This window comes from Agaricus bisporus, assembly GCF_000300575.1.
Source record: "Agaricus bisporus var. bisporus H97 unplaced genomic scaffold AGABI2scaffold_8, whole genome shotgun sequence".
In the NCBI taxonomy this organism is placed as follows: Eukaryota; Fungi; Basidiomycota; class Agaricomycetes; order Agaricales; family Agaricaceae; genus Agaricus; species Agaricus bisporus.
In genome coordinates this window covers 1,178,441-1,197,296 of record NW_006267371.1, presented here as the reverse complement: position 1 = coordinate 1,197,296, position 18,856 = coordinate 1,178,441, and the positions used below count along the sequence as shown (strand labels likewise).

The window sequence follows — 18,856 nt, the reverse complement described above, 5'->3', positions numbered from 1 at the left end:
TGAATTGGTTCACCAAATGCGAGTATCTGAATCGGAAGTTGGCTACCGTAAGTCTGTGGCTTTATACTATATAGTGACCGTTACACATAATGCATGACAGAACATCTTATGGTGTTCTGCCATCGACTAGTGTATGTGCTGTAAGCAGCGTCCATACACATCGAAAGCAACGTAGTAACGTCCTGTACAACCGGGCATCAAGAAATATAATATAGTTGAGCTAAGGGAGCCCCGCCTAAGGGCCGCTTCGGCACCGAGAGCGTTGACTTGGAGTAAATTCAATACCACTGAATTTGAATTTATCGAAGGCATCCCTGAATGAGTACGGGATGCGTGAATGTGGGGAATATTTAATTCGGGGTTCCCGATCGTAGCCTCGATCAACATGGACAAATACCTTTTTGGTGATCTTCGCCTCACGCTTCTTCCTTGGTTTGAGCTTTGCCACCGCCAAGTTCTCGAATCTAATTCAAAATCATGCTCAGATACCTTCCAACAAACCAAGTTAGAAGGGTAAGAGTTCCGGTCATTCATACTTAATTGGTACAGCGACTCCACCGCATTTATTTCTTGAGGTGCCCTTGGCATCGAACGCTAGCCTCTAATGGTCGAAATCGCCACCCATATTACCAGCATATTACCTTTTCATTCGAGTCTTGGAACAACGCATGAAGCTATAATAGTGATACTCACATGCTCCTTGTGAAACAGTAGGTCTCCACATAGTCGCCACTTATGACATCAGTTCAGCAAAATAGGTGCGGGACGCTGAGAACGATGGTCTTATATAGCTTGAAGGCATCTTCTTGGGACTTGACTTGACTTCGCTCTTATCACCCATAACTAATCAGCCATGTTTGCATCTCGCATTGTTCGTCAAATGGCCTCGGGAGCCAACAAAGACCCTGCTAAGGTCAAGAAGGAAAACCAACGAGTGGTACGCTTTTTGTATGAACTCTTTGTTTCAGACAAAAACAGCTCAATCCGCAACCGTCTTGCTGTCGATAGATGATAGGGATTGCCGGACTTATGGGACTTACAGGCTTAGCCTACTATGCCGGCTACTTCTCCGAGAGCGGTCGTCCTAACCGCTCTCTGGAAAGAAAGCAAAGTAAGCATACTCTAATCTGTTTTTCGCCCGCACCGGAACTGAAATTATTGACCTTCCTAGATTAAATCCTGCTAATGATGATGCGGTGATTGAGGAAGTAGCAACTATCGAATGAAGACATCAGACACCACGGACCACAATATTAGTTTTTCTTCCTTTCTAATTTCATGCATGGGGTAATTATTAGCCGAGTGCCTTGTGAGAAATCACCGTGCTTTGTTGCAATGATTTCATCTTGTGTTTTTAAATTTGTTGATACGAGTTCATGCTAGCAGGACTTTGTGAAGAATATATGTAGTAGAAAGAAAATTCCACGAAGCCTGCAACAGGTTATTTCTCACAAATCCCAGCTTCAGCGATCATCGGTGGAAGTACTAGCAACAGATTCTTGTCTCTCGCCCAGCCATCCCCAAAGTTCGGCGACAACAGTGAAGCAGAAGCAATAACAGGGCAATGACATCAAGCACTGTCAGTTCTCTCCAACAATCCCATGATGTCAAAAAAAGTCAAGAATTTCCTCCGTCGCTATCCCACTGAACCAAAATGGCAGTCTTATCCAAATCTATATCAAATCTTCTCATATTCATGGATGTGCCGAGGTTTTGCGAAAACGGAAGTTCCATATTTTCGGACACAAGTCTTCCTCCCCCTCACTATTCCCTTTCACACTGGGGCGGCCAAATACCGGGACCCATGGACCCTTAATTCCAGAAAATCAGGTACACGTGCATGTTCTTGTTGTCTCCAACTCTTTATTCTCTGGCTGTGGGTGGAGCTAAACGTCATTTAAGCTCAGTGAATTGACTCTAAGAAGGGTATGTGTTTGCGGAGGATAAAACATGGTACAATGAGACGAAAGAGTTTGAATGCTTTCAACGCTACGAGCAAGCATTAAAGCACTCAAAATCCCTCTGGTTTATATCTGCTGTCCTGAGAACTCAAACACAACCGATCACGGATATACAGGTCCGAATGCAGAACTCTGTTCTCGTTTTGTTCTAAATCCCAAAACCATCCGTCACTCTGACCTTGGTATGACAAAAACTATAACGTAAATCACGAAAAGAAGGACTTCTTTTTTTCAAGACACATTGCCTGCATGTTGTTTCCAAACTCGTTTTTTCGCGGATCCCATTCGTGGTATGGTTTCCTGAGACTGTGCATGATATCAATGCAAAAAAAAGTTGTGTACATAATTGAAAAGGGACCAAACGAAGTGTGATATACAGCCGAATGACCGAGCCTATGCCCTTTTTTCCCTTCACCCAAGGTGACGCCATAACTTTTATCCTAACCATTACGAGACCGATTCCATGTCTACATTCCTTTCTTGATAAGACTGGGATTGATCAATCAAATACCGCAGGGTTGATGAGTTCTCTTCGCACCTAAAAGAAGAGAATCCAAAATATCGTCAGTTCGCAGACATATGACAAGTGGAGTGGGGAAGAGGGAATCCCAGGGGTTGAAATCCCAAGTCACAGCAACAACGACACCTCATGTACTCTTCTAGGTACTGAGACAATAAAATGATAGAGAAAAAGAAAAAAGAAAGGCAACTCACACTTTCGATATCGTTCTCTCAAAATCTCCCAACCCCTTTTGCAACATCCGAAACACACTCGCATATTCCCCAGATCGATCCCGAAGCATTCGTCCATGTGTCATCAACAACGTATTCACCCAAATCAAGTCAAACTCCAAATGCGGACTACGCTCCAAATGCTCAGCAATAAACCGTAACAACAGTGGAATATACATCGCCGGAAGTTGACGTGAAATCAGTCTTATATCGCTTCTTGGTATACACTCATACACCTTTTGTATAAGTGGTTTCTCGTTTAGTCGAAATGCCATAACGAGGGCTTTAAGATATTCCCGAGCCTTCAATACATCGAGGATAGCTTGAGGTGTAAGGTCGATAGAAAGATCAAATGGATCAAACGAAACGGATTCGTCAAGGGAGTAAATTAAAAGTCCTTCTGTCGATGCTGCGGCCCAAGCTCTTCCTGTAGGTGAAAACTGTATACACTTCGTTCTTGCTTCTTGGCGATATCGACGAACGGACATGTCACCTGCTCCACGACTTGCACCAGGCAAAGTATGGTCCAATCTATCCTCTAGATCGCTCTCGTCACCACGCGTATCGATAAGATCCATATTGATCCCCGCATCATTCACTTTCCGACTATCCAAGAATTCTTCCGTCCCATCCAATGAAAGATTTTGACTGATTTGGTATTTCTTCACCATTAAACCCTCTCCTTCCCGCACATCATATAGCACAACATATTTGCTATTCCCTCCAGCCAAGAGACAGCTACCATCAGCCGTATAAGACAAACTGTTATACGATTTTCCAGAAGAGTTATTCGCAGCTGAGACTCGATCATCCGCTTTTCGTCCACCAGAAACATCTTTTCTTCCATCGATAACGTTCGTCTGTTGACTTTTCTGGATATCAAAGAAAGTAATCTGACCATTCAGAGTAGAAGCGGCAAGCTCATGTCCATCCGGCCGAAAAGCAAGAGCAAGAACGTCCGAAGTCAACTGAAACGGTTCAACGGCTCTTGATCGGCCGAATATACTCCAAACTCGAACTGTCTTATCCCAAGACCCACTGGCCAATTGATTAGCACCTGTAGGTGAGAATGCCAATGCACTGACAGGACCCTCATGACCAGTCAAGATATCCAAGAGTTTCCCCGTTTGTACGGACCAAAGGAAAACTTCAAAAGAATCTGTAGATCCTGCGGCGACGACTTCCCCTGAGGGATCAACAGCGAGAGATGAGAATTGGACAGGAAAGGGGGAAGTGAACGTTCGAAAGTTCCGGTAACGTATCAAGTCGAAAGCCCGCACGGTGCCATCGAGCGAAGCTGAGAAGAGGACATTCCCTTGCTTCGCGAAGGCAACTGTGGATACGGGAGCCGTATGCTCCGTGAACGTGACGAAGCAAAATCCCGAGTATGTGGTCCATATCTTGACTTTGCCATCGTCACCGCCTGTTGCTACGGTCTGACCATCTGGAGCGTAAGAAAGGGTGTTGACATCAAAATAATGTCCTTGTTGCTTTAGGACATAGGACTCCGATTGCCACTCCCATACAAGAAGTTGTCCGAGCTTCTTTGCACCAAAGGCCAACCACTCCCCGGAGGCATTGATAGCAACCGAAGTAATTTTTTCTTGGGATATACTGAGCGTGTGAACGTTCGTAAAGGCGGGCATTTCCCATAACCCGAATATGCCAGTGGAGAAACCAACAACGAGCAAATTGGAGGGACGGTGGAAGGTGGTGCAGACGACTCTGGTTCGTTCTTGGTTGAAGTAGTTGCGTTTGAATACACCCCAACGTGTGTTCGCAATTGCGTTGCCCATCTCGGACGTTGACGCTTTTGACGTGGAGGCAATAGGGTCGCCATCTGACATGGCGGCGTCATCTTCTTCATCCGCGTCTTTTTCCTTCCACGTGAAGACAGCACCGTCACGACTGATTGTATATATCTAGACAAAAAGATAAACGCGTATTCATCGGTGAGAAATAAGAAACACGAACTGTCTTTCCGTCCTCTGCAAAGTAGGCGTTGAGAACAGCATCTTTATGGCCAGCAAAAGTCTTTGGCCGGAAACCTTCTAGGGGATGAAGTGTGAATAGGCGAGCAGTCATGTCTCGAGATGTGGTGATGAAGCATCTGTAGACTGTCAGCTCTCAACAACGATTGGAGGGAACGGTGACTTGCGATGAATCCGGCGACCATATCACGCTTAATACGTCGTCATGATGACCAGTGTAGGTCCTATGAAGGTTGAAAGGAGCGAATTCTCGCACAAGATGGTTCGGCGTGCACCATACTTGAACGTGTGAGCCATGCGTGGCAGCAATGTATCTGTGATCAGAGATTTGAAAAAAAGGGATTTTATGAAAAAGTAGTGGCTGCTTACTTTCCGTCCGGTGAAAATTTAATATCTTTGACGGGTTTTTTGAAGTTGAAATGATGGAGTACAACACCTCGTTTCGCGTTTACCAATAGGGCGCGGCCATCTAGGGCAATGTGAGGATGTGTTACCAGCAATTGAGGTGGAGGGGACATGCCGTCGTCGACAGAAATCAGAACATTGCCATCGGGGCTTAGTGCCAGAGCGGCTATGTTTTTCCTGTTTTCAAACGCGTATGTCCATGACTTATTACTGAGAGAACGGTTAAAAGAGTCCAGGAGGTGAAAAATACAACACACTTTACGAGGTCAAAGACAGAGACACGGTTTCCCACGGGACTAAAGAGGGTATTGCCATCGGGAGCAAAGAGAACATTGCCCTGTTGGTAAACTGTGCCACAGATATTCGAGAACTGAGAAGGGTGAATGGCTGTCCGAGTGAGCTTTGATGAGGACTGGCTGACCTTGTAGTTGGACTTCATGATTTTCTTGCACAGCCACCGGACAGTCAAATGTTTGATTATCTAATCTTATCCGCTCGCTCTGACATTTGACATTTGTCGGCGTCGCCGCGCCCAACGCCGAGATGAGCTGTGCATCAGAAGATGGGATGAGCGAGCGGGGGCACCCTGAAGGGGGAGAATAGAGGAGAGCCGGTGGGTGGGTAGCCCCTGCACGCATGTTGCCGAGGGACTAATATATATTGAACTAGTGCAGTCGTTCGTTCCTGCCTCAGCGTCTCTTCGCTGTTTTTATTCCCAGACTTTTGCCTGGCTGGCGGTGTGCTCGCTCTCCCATTCTTTTTGCAAGACGGTCTTTACTTGTCCTTCCTCATCAATCTTGTGACTCTCATCATGTTCACCCCCCCTCCATCACCACGTCCTACAGATCCAAAACAAGCCGAATCTTCCGGCACATGCACCTCCTCCGCCACCCTCGCCCCTCCCCCCGTCTCCTTTGCCATGTCCTCTCACGACCGGAAACGTCGCACTGGCCGTCAATTCAGATGGGCCGTCCTCATCGTACCCCTCGTTCTCATCATCATCACCCTTTCTTCCCGCTATGTCACACACCCTGCTGCTTTCGACATCTTTAGTTCCCCCTCCTCCGAGGACTGGTCGCAGCTTCTGGAAAATGGCAAGGGGTTTCACCTTCACAAACGACATCCATTCCCCGGGTTCGAGGATGATAATAATGTTCCTCTCTCGTCGATAGTGGCCCCTCCCCTACCGACGTCAGCGGTACCCTCTGGTTCGGCTGCACCAGATCCTTCGCCCGCTCTCACAACACCACAAGCCATCCCAACCGTTCCTTCGGCGCCCCCTACGCTCCCCACGCCTTTTCCTCAAGCTTATGACCAACAGTTTACCTTAAATTTTACAAGTCCATCATGCCTCACCTTTTTCAAAAACATGACGAATTCACCCGCGTTCAGAAAATGTCGCCCATTCTCCTTGTTATCACAGAGTTCTTCTGCCTTCATCGATGCAAGTTGATATATCATCTCGATCTCATATCGTTCCGCGTTCTCACCTCTTTCCTCAGGCTCAATCTAATTATACCCTCATGAACACCCTTCTTTGGGGAACTTGCAACATTGACCTTGGGGTCAATCAGTGTCGAGCTAATATGGGATGGCTTGCCGAGTCTTTGCAACAGGAGTGTGAGATGGACTTGAATGATAGGAATGATCTCGCCCTCGATGCGCTGACGGGTAAGTTGAAATTGCCTTGTATTTTCTTACGCCGACTCACACTCACTTGGTATAGCAATGAATGCCTATCAACTCATGTACGACGCAGCGTGCATGTCAAACCCTTCAACAAACACATATTGTTATATCGAAGCCCTAGTCAAAACGGGTTCTCCAGACTTGTATCTATACCAATTACCCTTCGGACCATCCCTACCTTCGAACGTAACAGGTCTTACATGCTCACCATGTTCAAAGAGCGTTTTGAACCTCTACTCGAGCGCTTTGAACAACGAGACAACGGCTGACAATATGAAAGGGTTACAACAGACTTATGATCGTGCAGTGGGAAAGGTGAACCAGGTTTGTGGAAATGATTTTGCTGTCATTGTAGATGGTGCTGTTTCTACTGCATCGTTATCTTATGGACTCTTAAGCGTCTCTGCCGTGGTGTTAGCGATTTGGACTTTGATTATTTAAGGCAGCTTTATAGGTAGTTTTTACTATTCTGATGAGGTTTGGAATTTCGGACGACTTTATTATGTAGATTTGAACACCGTTAGGCCATTTAATTCGCTGGGTCTTTTTTATTTATTTATTCGGTTTCTACCTGGATCGCTTTTTGTTCCATTGTTGGTTGGGTTCAATTTTTATATATCGTACACTTTCTAACGAGCCTGTGCTGCTTTCCTATTTCGTTGTTGTATCGTTCGAATGTTGATGTTATGATAGTTATTACTTTTTTTTTACCAAGTGTTTTTCTTATTGTCGTTAAGGCCGATTTCATCGCCTATAGTTCATTTCTTCGATTGACATAAGGGAGACCCTGGAAAGGAATTTTTGGTATTGGTGACCTGAAGGATTTTTCTTCTTGAAATACAGTTCGGTGATGATGGATTTTATGAAATGAAGTGTTCATTCAACTAATTCATCAATCAAACAAAAAAAACAATTCTTGAGGCTAGAAGCTCACTATAACTGTCAGAAAATTTTTACGTTTCAATCCTATTACAGGACGGCGGTGGCGGCGGCGGTCTCAGGTACCAAATCATAACCAAGTCGCCGTGTACTGACGAACAATGTAAATCAGAACTTTAGAAGTTCTCTTAGGGAGGTTCGTTGAGCATGCCGAGATGGTAGCAGGTACTATTTCGTTCTCGTATCGTGATTCTAGGAGACGGGTAGGTATACGGTATAGCGATGTGTTGAAATACCTGATTTTCCGGGTAAGAACTTCACTTCCGCGCGCCGAATTGCCGGTGGGGTGTCCTTCGATGTAGATTTTTTCGTCCATCGGGAATCTGGTGAGAGAGAGTACCACGCGTTTTTTTGGCGGTGTAACATGTGAACGAACCAACTGCGATGTAGGCACTTATCAACAAATTTGGAGTGGGAGAGGAAAAAGAATTTTTTTTCGTTTAAAAGTTATAGATTGGTGTTACGTCTGTTTTTTACACAAGTATCTTCGGAATCCGAAGTTAACATTTAAAATAAATAAAAAGATAGCCGTGATGTCGGAACAGTTGGATTTTTGAAAGAAAGGAGTTGAGCAGTGGGAAGAAGAAGAATGTATTATGTATTGCAGTATTGTGTATAAAAGATATTTATACATCATGATAAGTTAGACCCCTACAGCATGATTTGATCATCAAATCAGTGATGATGTATATCAATGATATGATTTGGTACATGTCAAAAACTACGCCACCCTGATAGATGATTGACGCAATGTTTTTTTTTTCCCATTGTGTTGTCCAGAGGGGGGTATGCCGGCCTTGAGGAATTGTTCATTCAGGTTTCAGCGATTTTCATGAAATGAGGTACTTTTTGAGTTATGTGAGATTGCGGATGTTGAGAGGATACTATACTATATTTGTCGTTCGTTGCTCAACTTTTCAAGCGCTTCATTGAACTCGTGGTTTCGTGGGAATGGATATATTCTGTTAGCGTGCCATCCGGGGAGCGCTATTTCAGGATCGAAGTAGGAAGTCAGAAGACCACAGCTTCTTCGGAGTTAAGCACGAGGCGGCGGCGACTACTTAAACTGGTCATTGTTCATCCGGAGTACGTATGAAGAGATAAATACGCTACAACAATTTTCTGGTGAAAGAGGAAAAACCCGACCATGGGAGCTGCAAGCACACCAAACTTTGATTTATCGTGAGAAAATCATGACCAGTGCATTCCACGCTGAAGGCTCCGCGAAAATCTAGTCGACCCCAGCGAGTGACGAGTCGGCGACGTACGAGTAACTTTCCACGTGATCTTCGCGTCATGAAATCCACAAAACAGACTCTTGAAACCACTTATTTTCGTCTTTTCCTCATAGCTGGACTATATTCTCCTATTTCTACTAATTCCTTCCCATAAAATCGCCTCATTTGTACAACTCTATTTCAACTCGCCGAACGCCCTTGATAGCGCCTGATAGCGCCGAGAAAATTACACCGCATTTGGGTTACAACGCATCGCTCTAGTCAAATTAAAGAAGACACGGTCTCAGTCCCGCAGCGCGTCCCTCTGGAGGGCGTGATTTATGCTGTGCACTGGGTTTTACTTTTGTGTTCTTGGATGATCCACTTGTTGAATAACCACCACCATCACCACCCCCAATAACAACATTGACATCAATGGTTCTCAAACTTCGCGTTTTGGCTGGTACTTCACCAGAGAGTATGACCCCTATAACGTCTCTGGTCAATACGAATAAAGCGCAAAAATTGTCCTCGGAGCTGTTTGAGGGAGAGATTGTGGCGCATATCAAGAATTTCCCTGGTGAAGATGGGTTGGTTCGTGAATCTGAGTATTTCTCCAGGGAGGATCGTCAGGGAATCACTTGGAGTATACAAGTTCGAGGTGTGCTATATCCGGCGTTCTTTTGCTTCACTCACCTGACAATGGACTTGGCTTGCAGGTAGATTCTTGGTTCCTTGTTCTGCCGACGATATCTTGTTTGGGAACACGTTTGACCGGCCGTTGAAGTTGCCATGGGGAACAGGAGCTGTGCTCAAGTTCATGAAGTGAGTTTTCGTGATACTATGGTACATTGCAGACGGCTAACACTGAAATAGTTACATCGATCCGACCATGGAACACGACTTACAATCTACTTCCAAACCATGGGCACTGTCACCTCTCGTATCAACTATGCCATATTTGATGCATCAGCGATTGGATGATCATGACCCATCCTCCTCCATGAGCGATAGGTCCCTGAAGCATCAAGACAGAACGCCAAGTTTTCCATCAACACGATCTATTAAGGACTGGACTCCTGACATCTATCAAACTCTTCGCGAACGAGCACAATCACCTTCATCTATTTCGTCATCCTCAACTTCTTCTTCTTCATCGGCATCTTCCCTCGTATCTTTCAGATCAACCAAATCAAACCTTTCTTCCCTTTCAGCTTCAAAGAAATCTGATACTCTCAAGGACGCCCTCAAAAAGGTTAAACCATCATCTAGAGATAGAAAACGTTCAATGCAACATTCACCTGAAGAAATGCGTTTTGATAATGCAGCGGCACGAAGAGCGTTTTTTAGTGATGCTGCCAATCGACAATCAGTCGTGTTCGGTCCCCAAGATATTATAACAACGGATTTTTGTTATGGATTCATAGAATTTAGTCCTTCGTTGGCACTTCGACTTCCTGGTGGTTTGTCTTTTGATTTGATGCGGTATTGGGATGGACAGCCTGTAAGATTTGTGTGTTGTAAGAGAAAAAGCCATGAAGATACAGGGAAGGATGGTGATGGAGAACCTTGGGAAAAGATATTTTGGTGTATTGCGATCGAATCGTACGAGGATGAGGATGTATAATATCTTGTTGTTATTTGCTGGTCAGTTACCTGAGTATTGTTGTGCAAATGGAAGCTTCAGTTGTATCTACACGTGTCTTCATCGTTCAATTTACGTACCTGGGATTCCTTGCCTCTTGCTTATCCGGAATACATGATGATAGTCATCTTGTCGTGATCCGTTCTTCGATTTTCCTCACAAATAGGCTCTCCTTCTTTATCAAAAAGAATGAATGGTTTACTCTGGTCTTAATGCCAGGGTCTGTTCCCCCGTCCTCGCCTAGATTTGGCCTAGACACTGCCGGGAACCCGTCTAAACGGCATCTCACGGTCCGTCACATACCAGACATTACCGGCGGGAGTATGTTTGTTTTTAGTGACCGAAGTTTTTAGGTGACCTAAGCCCTATACGGATCGGTGGTTGGGACCTGCGTTCATCAATCTGCCGGGGCCTTCTTTCGGGATCATCCAGGCCGTCGGATTCTTGGGATTTCTAGAGAAGCAGTGTGATGAATCCTGTGCGCCGCAGAAGAGTTGAAGGTAAAAGCAGGATTTGAAAAGATAATGGTGTCGTCTTTTGAGAGGACATGGCAATGACTGGTTTCGATACAGTTTATAGATCTAGCAGTTGACACCAGAACATGAATATTAGTATGGGGATCTCCCTTGCCCGTTATACACGCCAGTCACGACCTGGGGCTCGAGGAGGTCCTATTGCATACCCGTCTGTCTCTACATGAATGCGTCGCAAGTGCGCTCTAATTAGCTTGACTCGAGGATTTCGCATAAAATGCTACTTACGCCCACACTCCCGACGCAGCTCGGGATGTCTAGATACATCCGAAGTGAATGCAGCCGTTTGAAAAGTGAAATTTGGCCCAGAATTCGAGCCAGCTGCTGGTAATTGTGATCGAGGAACACTCGTTTTATGAAATTATCGGCTCACCTCCCGGGAGATTTTGAACAACTAGGAAAAAACCTTTGAAAATGGCACGCCTGGTTAGAAACCGTCGCGGCTTTCGCATCCAGAATCTCAAGACATTGACCAAGATTTTCTCGCGGTACAGAGTGTCCTCCCCGCTGTCCAGGATTGTCGTTGTTGATCAGTAATCAAACAGTGCGTTAGGACTCTATTTTGGCTGGGACTTTAAGGAATGGAAATGCCGGCCTTAGGCCATTGGAGGAGGGGCGCGGAAACATCAGGCTAGGTTAGGACCATCAACTGCGACATTATATCCACCAACATTCATTGTCAGGGAGTGCTTCGCCGTGAAGTTCGGCCAAATCTTGCAGAAGCAAGTCTGCTCCCATATTCTCGACAGAGATAGTGCGTCCTTGGATCGAGTAGCATCCGACGCCAAGTAGCTCGTGAACGAAAGTATTGTAGAAGATCACTATATCGTTGATGGACCGTCGGACCAGGACACCTCGCTAGCCTTCATTTCGGGAATCTGAAGATATCCTTATCGCGTAGAATCAACCACGGAAGTCCCCAAAGGACGGCGTCGACCTCCCAAGTCGATGCGTCTTTTCCTCAAACATCGAATACGCAACCCCGAAAAGGGCAACAACGTCAGCTGCAGGGGGCCGTATCGCTGGCATGATGGGATGTCAGGAACCCAGAGATGCATGTTCTCGAGGTGGTATCTTCAATTAATGCTGAAGAGCGATTGTGGATCGAGGTATAAATCTTCCCTAGCCCGAGACCAAGAACCAGGAAATATCGCCCAGGTTTTGAATCCCCTATTTCGAGTAGCAGCTGCGAGGTTTGGCGTGTAAGAGAAGAACACTGAGCACCCCTTCTGTGGTGGGTTATTGACCCTTTGGTGGAAAGACGGCCATTGCATTGGCGGAGTGGGGATATGAATAGTACATATGCTCTTAGATGCCCGGCTAGAGCGAGTTTCTCAACATAGGTCTCGACAATCCGCAAGGCCGTTGATCCAAAGAAGAAACTCTATTTCTGCACGCCGTAGAACCAACTGAGATTTGCTCGGGTACACGGATTGCGTAGTGGAGGTAAGGATCGCAAGCGGATGAGTCGTCAGTTGCACCAGTAAAAAGATGGTTAGAAAACCGTTCGCAGGCTGATAGAACGTGTCGGTTCACGCACACGTAGTAGTAGAGCCAAACTTAGTGATCGATTAGTTGACATCCCCCGCCGATGCCGGATATGACCACATGGAGATGTCATCCATTATTGAAAAATTGAATGGCCACATTCCTAAGGTTGCTTATAATCATATACATATCAAACTGTTGGTTTTTCGGGAGTTTCGTAATATGCGTCTCACCCAAGGAAGGGAATTGGCAACTGTCACTTGTTCTTACATCCGCGACATTCAAACGATTCATTGGCAGCTAATAAACAATCTGAACCTCGAACTAGACAACGTTGAGATTGGACGTTCCCGAACATATCTTATACTGCGGCTCTACTAATCTGCAATGGTGACGTTCATATGACGAGTCTAATTGCTCTTCTACTCAGGTCTAGTTTCGGAGATAATAGAATGTAGTTTAGCATTTCACCTTAACCTCGAACTCTAATTGTTTGCTCACGGCTTTAACATGCACCTGGTCTGCACTCACCCAGCACTCACCTTTGAGGGCGTAGTGCTGTGGACTCAGGTGATTGATTCTATTATTTTCCTACATTCCGATGGTTCCGACACTCGCCAGCCGGAAAGAAGTAAGAAGTCCGTCTCTCAGGCCAATAGTATATTACTATTTTAGCCCCTGAGCGAACTTATCATACAGCCGAATATCACAGGAGTTCATGCGACCTCGCCATATGGACCTACTGGTCTATTTTAGGAGTGTGATGACATCAATGTTTATTCGCTCCCATCGACGCCGGGTCTCAGACTCAGCTCTCATATGGTCGATAAGGAGTTTTCGTATGCCGACACACTACAGTACTTGGGTTATGTGCGGAGTTAACAATATGAGTCGGGATGGAAAATCAAATTCTTTCAAGTTTTTGGAAATGTGACCATGGGAGAAAAGTAATATGAAACAAGACAAGCCTGATGTGATGATGATGCGTGTAGGGGCAGTGACTGCACGACTGACCCACATCGAATATTCCTGTCTTAATTAGCCGCCCAAGTCCTACTCGACTCGTTCCCCCTCCACCCCCACAAACTAGTCTTGTTTTTCTTGCTCGTCTGCTGCAACATTCTCCTATCCCCTTTGCCGTGGGTTTCTGAACTCCTTTCCCGGTTGACATCAATTCATGTAGCCCTAGGTCTACCAGCTACTGATCACAGGCTTGCGCTACATGCGCCCCGTATCGTATTTTCTATAGAATCATCTTCAACTATGGAGGAGCGGTTTGGGCCACAGTCAGCGATCCACCAACGCGGGGTGCGTTCCATTTGTTATCTCCAGCTAGCATATCACTCACTTATCAGCTCTGGTCGTTTGCTCCTGCATAGACCCGAACCAATAAATTATTGCAAGGCCTTTCACATATCAAAGGCATCCTCCGTATGCCCGGACGAAAAATCAAAGATGACGGCGACTTGGATAAGTATCCGTATTCTGCGCGGATGCATTCTACCCGCTCGAATACAACCACGAAACCTTTCATGTCGCAACCACTTCTTGGTCTCGTCCATCACGCTTCAGAGTCCAGTCAACATGATGGTGATTTTTTGAAGTTCGCGAAACGATCTCCTTCACGCGAGGATATTGGGATACAGAATGAGAAAGTACCTCCATCAGTACCATCAGTACATGATGACCTGCCACCCCGAACATCAATACAAAACAAAAACCCTGACTCTCTACCACCTCGATCTTCGTCACCTCAATCTATGTTGAGGCAATTTCCCGGAACGACTACTTCCGTGTCGGACGGAAGTAGGAAAAGCATAGACGTACCACCTTCAATGGTTACCCCCCTGAGCATGCAGGAAGTTGTATCAACAACCCGTGCGCCCTCGGTGACGTCGGCGCCATCCCTGTCTCATAAAGCACAGCCTGTTTCCAAGTATCCCACAACCCATTGTGGAGGAGAACACCCGAACACAGTCAACCCTGTACAAATTTCAAACTGTGCGATAGCGAAAAACGGGACATTACTCAATGTGAAGCGATCATCTCCCCAGTTGCGGCAAGTTATAACGAAACAACAAAGTTCTGAAACAACTGATGCGAGTCCCAAACATAGCCTCAAGTCTACTAACGTTCCGTCAACGTCCACGAGTGCAGTTACACTTTTATCCTCATCGAAAGCATTACCCCTCACGCCTCCAGTAAAGTCCGCGGCCACGAGGCTCATATCATCGTTTTCCGTCCCACCAACCACCAACGAAATTTCGACCCCTTCGTCTTCCAAACCCGAGACGTTTTCTTCAATGACCACGGCATCTACACGTATCAACAAACCTCTACCACCCATGGGCGGCACTCTTCCAAAAATTGCAAAAGAACAACCACCTAAACTTACTTTGGCACCGCTCAATCATCGACTTAGTTTTAATATCAAGACGCCGACAGTCACGGAGGCGGGTCTTGCGAGATTGTCGCCTACGATAATCACGAGGCCACCTCCATTACCTATATTGAATTTGCCGACATTGAAGCCGAGATCGGATTCGCTAACGCAGGCTTCTACTACGTTCAATAATGCTCGTGGTAGAATACACGGAAGTGGAAAGGTGGGTGAAGGAGGAGGAGTTCGATCGAGAGAAGATCGGGAAAGGAGTTTAAGGAAGTCATTGAAGAGTATGCCTGCTTTACCTAGGAAGGGCAGCGGATGGGGTGTAACGGGTCACGAAGAAGCTGACGATTATGGAGATGACTCGGTCGATGATGATGAAGATGATGATGATGAAAATTCAAGGAATGATATAGCTTCAAGATCTGGATTCTTGGCACCAGATATGGCCGCTCGCAGTATGCGTTCAAGCTTTGCCAGTTCGACAAGCACCATTGCGAGCCTCGATCAACTTTTACCACCTTCGTTATCTGGTAGAGGAAAGTCCAATCGAGACGAGGAAGAAGAAACAGGAGCACATTCATCAGGAGATTCGTCATATCATTCAGCACGTAGTAGCGCGTATCCATCCCCTCGACCGGAACTCGCCGCGATTAGTAGTGTCCCGAGAATAAAGTATCCTACACCTTCTCGTGGATATGGCGAAGGTCGAGGACATGCTGCGCATTCACAAATAGCGGCTTCTGCTCCTGCACCGCAGGCCTCTGGGATCCACAATCGACCGATATCATATTTGAAGCCCTCGCATGTCGCTTCTGATGCACAGCCCAGTTTACCGGAGGTAGATGCCGTAAGGATCGACTTGTCTTCCGTGCCACCATCCTCTCCGTCGCCTACGGTCATAGACGTGAAAGGGAAGGGCAAGGCACGGGATCATTCCGCTTCGTATCTTAGTTCCGGCTTCGGTAGCGTCGTTACTGGGGGTACAACGCCCACAACTGCAGCTCTTACAAACCAGGCCGTTGCTGGAGCTTTTGATCCCTATTCTTACGATGCCGATGATCCTTCAAATACGCCGATCGCTACCACGGTCAGAAATGGCTTCCCCTACCGAGGGTCTGGGTCTAATGACATGGATGCTCGCGTACAAGGTCAAAAACGCTTAAACAAATTAAACTTGCGAGGTTCTCTCTCTGCTATGACAAATGAGGTTGAACCGTCCCCGACGGGTACTGTGAGACAGCAATATGCAAGCTATGTTAGCGGCACGGTTGGAGGAAATGCAAAATACGGAGGAGAAGGTGGGGGGGAGGAGGGAGGAGGAGAGCATATTAGTGAGCAAAATGCTTCTACCGAGGGTTCGCACGGATCCCTTTCTGCTCTTCGAGGCCAATCGCATTCACATAATTCTCCAACATTAATATCGCCACTAAACTCTTTATCTCAAAACCGCTCGACCTTTCTGTCACGACACAACACTTACCATCCTTCTTCCCGGAATCCTCCCAATACCTCTCCAGCTTCATCGTTCGACCTTCAAACGCCTAAAGCTGGCTTTTCTGGCACGAAACATTCTATAGATTATCTTTCATCGATGGCGACAAGGAGGAGTACAAACTTCCTGAACGTTGGTCCTGGAGTTGATGGTGGTACGAACTTCAAAAGGCCAAAAATGTATGAGAGGGCGAGTCGAAGTATGATTGATATACATACTTTGGAGACGAAGGAGAAGAGAAGAAAGTTGGAGGATGACGCCAGGGCTGAGGAGGAGAGGGAGTTGATGAAGTTAAAGCAGAAGAAAAGGAACGAGGAGAAAAGGAAGAAGGTGTGGGACGAAAAGGCGAAGACCAAGGAAGACGAGAAATCAAGGGATGAAGACGAAAAAATGAAAGCAGACGACGATACTTCATCCGAGGCGAGGGAGAGAGAGGATCGATTGGGCGAACCAGTCAAACCCCCCCTCGCATCTAAGAATGCCAACGCCATGGCATCACCCACCACTGAAGGACCGTCAGGATTGACGAAGAGGCTAAGTCACCTTCGTCGGAGACGGTCTATGCCCATGTTCGACACATCATCCGAACCGCCTCCTTACCCTTCTTTCACACTTATTCACACTTCACCTGCATCAAGATACGTAATAATGCCACGCGACGACGAAGGTCAAGAACAATTACCGTCTTACTCTAATAACATATCACTCAGAGCTATTATGCCTCGGAAATTGGAATTTAGTTCACCTGGCGTCCAGGCCAAGGATAGAAAATGGCGTAGGGTGATGTGTGTGTTGGAGGGAACTATGTTGAAGGTGTATAATGCCCCGCGTGGACACGCCGGAGTCGGCGCCTTTGGAGAATGGTGGGAGAAACAGGTTGGAGCTGGCGACGTTAGCCTGCAACCGAGTCACTCTGAAGGGGTTTCAAATATTCAAATTGAGACGAGAGAAGCGAGAAGGGCAGCGGAAGAGAGAAGAGAGATTGAAAGACAGATCCAACGAATTATCAAGATGGAGGGTGGGGAAGACGTTGTTGGTAATGCCTTTGGAAGCGTGGAAGACGATGTGGTTATCGTCGAGCGGCCTCGAGAAGAGAGCAACCCGGTGCCGACGCGGACGTTGAAGCCGTCAAGATCAAGATCTAAACTGACACAGCTCTTGAAGCCGGGGAAGAACCATAATCGGTCGAAGAGTGACGTGCATCAGAGCGAAAGGACCACACAAAGTCCTTCACCCAGACCTAGCTTGAATATCCCAAGAAGTAGTGGTACGTCAACGCCTGCGTCTGGAGGTTCACTGTCACCGTTGCCTGGAAGCGGTAGTATGAGGGCGCCGACACCAATGTCGAGCTCATCGCAGAGTATCGTGGAATCAACTTCGGCTTCAGGAGGAACGACTACACCTACTTCCACTACGGCACATTCGACGTTTATGAGACAACAACAGCAGCTTGCTGGAATGCCGTCATCGACGCCTGGGTGCCTGTTTACGAACAGGGAGAAGCCATTTTTGCCAGATCCTGACCCCGCGGATTTGGTCAAGGTATATTCGCTGCAGAATGCGGAGAGTGGAATTGGGAATGATTACCTGAAGAGGAGGAATGTCATCCGGCTGAGATTGGAGGGAGAACAGTTTTTATTGCAAGCCAGGGATGTAACGGGTGTAGTTGAGTGGATCGAGGTAAGAGCTTCTTCTTGAGAGTAGTCAGGTAGCTGATTTTACGGGGGGTATTTTTTTTGATTTCTTGATTTCTTAGGCTTTGCAGGCGGCGACAAATATTGCGCTTGATCTAGATGAGAGGCCGATGCCCCGTGGACCGCTGTTCCCTAGGTGAGAAGGCTGGAAAATTTCTGATTGATCATATCTGATTGACCCGTCCTAAAAGACGACGACGACGACGTGTACCAGGCAATAGCAGCTCTGGAGCGAACGGGAGTGGGACTGTGACCAATGTTACGAGTATTGCAAATTTGCCGTTGCCCGTTGCGACGGTGTAGACCGTTGAGGTTATGTAGACTTTGGACTTATGGGTGATCTGCTTTCTATTATTGCTTTGATTATGGGACCACGGATGTACTGTATTAGTTGGATATTCAATACAAATTACTTATAATAGGTTATACTGTGGGAGGGCGAGTTCCCACGGGGCTAGTCCGGGGGTTTTGGGCAGGCGTTGTGTTATCTACACTGCCCTCTGTCATCGATACTCCCCTCCCGCGAAAAATTCTCTGCAAAAAGTCCTGCCACATTCATCTCTTCTTATTCCCCACATCTGACCCCCCGGCTCCCCGACCCCCTGCCCCGACGACCCCCACTGCCCCCCGCCGTCTCCTCAGCAGACAGGACACCTCACCACCTCTGAACGACCTCAATCA

At 46.7% G+C, this 18,856-nt stretch overlaps 5 protein-coding genes across 5 annotated transcripts; 4 read left to right on the top strand and 1 right to left on the bottom strand.

Moving 5' to 3' along the window:
- Positions 1-447: 447 nt before the first annotated feature.
- AGABI2DRAFT_194199 (hypothetical protein) lies at positions 448-1,244 on the top strand. Its single transcript, XM_006463297.1, has 3 exons — positions 448-937; positions 1,009-1,111; positions 1,162-1,244. Exons 1-3 carry the CDS (start codon positions 854-856, stop codon positions 1,224-1,226), a joined length of 252 nt encoding a protein of 83 aa, XP_006463360.1. The 5' UTR covers positions 448-853; the 3' UTR covers positions 1,227-1,244.
- Positions 1,245-2,365: 1,121 nt separating this feature from the next.
- AGABI2DRAFT_186957 (hypothetical protein) lies at positions 2,366-5,528 on the bottom strand (the record flags this gene model as incomplete). The annotated part of the gene is made up of 8 exons (XM_006463296.1): positions 2,366-2,499; positions 2,676-4,615; positions 4,668-4,803; positions 4,852-4,998; positions 5,054-5,153; positions 5,205-5,299; positions 5,347-5,459; positions 5,511-5,528. The coding sequence occupies 8 exons, from the start codon at positions 5,526-5,528 to the stop codon at positions 2,409-2,411; spliced, it is 2,640 nt and encodes an 879-aa protein (XP_006463359.1). The 3' UTR covers positions 2,366-2,408.
- A 247-nt stretch (positions 5,529-5,775) lies between these two features.
- Positions 5,776-7,400, top strand: AGABI2DRAFT_225080 (hypothetical protein). The gene is made up of 3 exons (XM_006463295.1): positions 5,776-6,533; positions 6,592-6,760; positions 6,816-7,400. The coding sequence occupies exons 1-3, from the start codon at positions 5,901-5,903 to the stop codon at positions 7,217-7,219; spliced, it is 1,206 nt and encodes a 401-aa protein (XP_006463358.1). The 5' UTR covers positions 5,776-5,900; the 3' UTR covers positions 7,220-7,400.
- Positions 7,401-9,045: 1,645 nt separating this feature from the next.
- On the top strand, positions 9,046-10,714 carry AGABI2DRAFT_186955 (hypothetical protein). The gene is made up of 3 exons (XM_006463294.1): positions 9,046-9,595; positions 9,654-9,759; positions 9,811-10,714. Exons 1-3 carry the CDS (start codon positions 9,370-9,372, stop codon positions 10,559-10,561), a joined length of 1,083 nt encoding a protein of 360 aa, XP_006463357.1. The 5' UTR covers positions 9,046-9,369; the 3' UTR covers positions 10,562-10,714.
- A 5,762-nt stretch (positions 10,715-16,476) lies between these two features.
- On the top strand, positions 16,477-18,597 carry AGABI2DRAFT_194195 (hypothetical protein). The gene is made up of 3 exons (XM_006463293.1): positions 16,477-18,161; positions 18,238-18,311; positions 18,367-18,597. Exons 1-3 carry the CDS (start codon positions 16,581-16,583, stop codon positions 18,476-18,478), a joined length of 1,767 nt encoding a protein of 588 aa, XP_006463356.1. The 5' UTR covers positions 16,477-16,580; the 3' UTR covers positions 18,479-18,597.
- The last annotated feature ends 259 nt before the right edge of the window (positions 18,598-18,856 follow it).